Raw genomic sequence first — 3,040 nt, forward strand, 5'->3', positions numbered from 1 at the left:
CAGTTGAATGACATATCAGAAGAGTAGAGAGAATGAATATTTTTTAAAAATTCATTATCAATTCCAGTGAATACATGCAAAACAACATTTTCTAGCTTTTCTTGCCAAAATACATGGGATAATATTATCCTTGCCCTCTTCTCAGATCTTGTGTCTCTCAGTTTTACAGGGCAGCCATGGACAGAAGTCAGGAGTCAGAGATGAGAAATCACACGACACTAACCACATTTATCCTCCTGGGACTGACAGAAGACCCACAGCTGCAGATTTTGATTTTTGTATTTCTACTTATTACCTATATGTTGAGTATAATTGGAAATCTGACTATCATCTTTCTCACATTAGTGGATTCTCACCTTAAAACTGCCATGTACTTTTTTCTCCGAAATTTCTCCTTCCTAGAAATCTCCTTCACCTCTGCCTGTATTCCAAGATTCCTATACAGTATAGCAACAGGTGACAGGAACATTACCTATAATGCTTGCATAAGCCAATTGTTTTTTACAGACCTGTTTGGAGTAACAGGATTTTTCCTCCTGGCTGTCATGTCTTATGATCGATATGTTGCCATCTGCAAACCTCTGCATTACATGACCATCATGAACCACGGGGCCTGCAAAAGATTTATCTTAGGGTGCTGGCTGACTACTTTGTTCATCATATTGCCACCTCTTAGTCTGGAACTGAACCTTGAATTCTGTGACTCTAATGTCATTGATCACTTTGTCTGTGATGCCAATCCTATCCTGAAGATCTCATGCTCAAATACATGGTTCATAGAGCAAATGGTTATTGTCTGTTCTGTAGTGACCTTTATCATGACTCTTGTGTGTGTAGTTTTGTCCTACATATATATCATCAAAACAATTCTAAGATTGCCCTCTGCTCAACAAAAGATAAAGGCATTTTCCACCTGTTCTTCCCACATTATTGTGGTTTCCATCACCTATGGCAGTTGCATCTTTGTCTATATCAAACCTTCTGCAAAAGATGAAATGGCCATAAATAAGGGGGTATCAATACTAACTATTTCTATTTCCCCCATGTTAAACCCATTTATTTATACCCTGAGGAACAAACAAGTCAAACAAGCCTTTAATGACTTAGTCAATAGAATTATATTACTCTCAAAGCATTAGTGGAATAGTGACATCAGGGTAAGTGAACGTATTTGCTTAAGTTTCCATCCTATTTTATCTTTTTCTGATCTTGATTTGGCCTTGCTTTCAGTACCAAATGTGATCAAGTTACTCCTTGTTTCTCCTTATAAACAAACTTCTTTGAGAACGATAACCTACAATAAAAAAAAAAACAAAACATGAGAATCATTGGTTCAGGAAATCTTAGCATGACGTCATCCTTAACTTGGATTTCACAACAACAACAACATGACACTCAGACCAGAAAATTCCCTCTCCCCAATCTGCTCAAATCCACCTCTGCACTGCATTCATTTTTCTCCATTTGTACAGATTGGATCTTCATCCAGATGCTGCTAATGGACCTGAGCCAGTGAAGCCAATTCTACTTTCAGGCTCTTGGATGTTTGCAGTTGGTTAAAAGTGTGAGTATCTCCTTCACAAGCTTGCCAATAGATGGAATGTTACGATTACAGCGTGTCTCAGACTGGATTCTACTATATATATAAATACTTGTTTGCAAGTAAACCCAAAAATTGTCACACAATCTGTTTCACTTATTTGTACTTAGGCACTTTGAAAAGTACCCAACAGGAAAGTCTTCCTTGAGCAGATGTGGCAGTACTCTAGTAGCAGGATTCAGTTCATCTTCTTGGCTTAGAATCCTCTGTTCAGGGGTGGGATATAAAAAGGAGAGGTCCTAGGCCAACAGGACTGCCCCTCAGGGCTGCTGAGTGCACCAGATCCTCAGAACCCTGCTCATTCAGAGGTGGAAGGAGCTGTGCAATATTTCCAGCCAGTTAATTTATTCTAGGCATTACTCATTAGACCAGTGAAATATTCTTTCTATCCTATAACATAAGGTTAGGGTCCGATGAGCAAATTCTCTGGTGAAGGTTTAAGAATGAGATCTGAAGATACTTATTGTGGCTTCAGGAAGCTCTGGTGACACTGTGGGCTACACTAACCTCAAGGTTGGTGATTTTGCCTTACCAGACGTCTGGTTCCAAGGGAAAAAGATGAGTCTGTTTGCTCCCATAAGGAGCAGTTCTGCTCTGTGTTATAAGGTCACTATGTGTCAGAATCCACTCTTTGGCATTGGATATGGTTTGGGTTTATTGTAGCTGTCTTTATGTCTGATGAAGATAGATTGAATGTTAAGTCAACTTCTTGGATGGCTCAAATGATTCAGCACCAGACAACTAACCAAAGTGTTGGTGGTTCAAACCCATTCAGAGGTACCCTGGAAGACAGTTTGGAGATCTATTTCCAAAAGGTCACAACCTTCTAAGCCCTATGGAGCAATTCTACTGTGTACACCATGGGTTGTCAAGAGTCACAATCAACTCTAAACAACTGGTTTGGGTTTTTTCCCCTTAGAGCTCTGGTAGCGTAGTGGTTACGAATCGGGCTGCGAACCTTAAGGTCAGCGGTTCGAAACTACCAGCCGCTCCGTGGGAGAAAGATGAGGCTTTCTACTCCCGTAAAGATTTACACCCTCAGAAACCCTGTACAGGGTCGCTATGGGTTGGAACCGACTCGACGGCACTTAACAACAACAACATGCATATATATATACACACTATATGTATATTTATGTACAAATTTATATATATATGGAGTCCTGGTGTGGCACTGTGGGTTAATGTGCTAGACTCCAAAGTTGGTTTGAACCACAAGATTAGCAGTTCAAGCTCACCAGCAGTTCAAATGACTTTGCAGTCTGACGCATTAGCCCACAGCACCACACCAGGACTCCTACTCACCACTTTCCTTGGCTTTAGCAAAATCCTGCATGTAATTGAAGTCCCAATTGAATGGCTATTCTTCAAAGAAACTACTGCAGGCTTTTCCCCTCCCCAGGTAATATTAGCATTCAATCAGACCCACCTATGACCAAA

General features: G+C 40.4%; 1 protein-coding gene across 1 annotated transcript; it reads left to right on the forward strand.

Annotated features, from left to right (window-relative positions):
- Positions 1-200: 200 nt before the first annotated feature.
- Positions 201-1,139, forward strand: LOC102821769 (olfactory receptor 6C2-like). The gene has a single exon (XM_006859578.1). It carries the CDS (start codon positions 201-203, stop codon positions 1,137-1,139), a length of 939 nt encoding a protein of 312 aa, XP_006859640.1.
- The last annotated feature ends 1,901 nt before the right edge of the window (positions 1,140-3,040 follow it).

This window comes from Chrysochloris asiatica, unplaced genomic scaffold (assembly GCF_000296735.1).
Source record: "Chrysochloris asiatica unplaced genomic scaffold, ChrAsi1.0 scaffold00033, whole genome shotgun sequence".
In the NCBI taxonomy this organism is placed as follows: Eukaryota; Metazoa; Chordata; class Mammalia; order Afrosoricida; family Chrysochloridae; genus Chrysochloris; species Chrysochloris asiatica.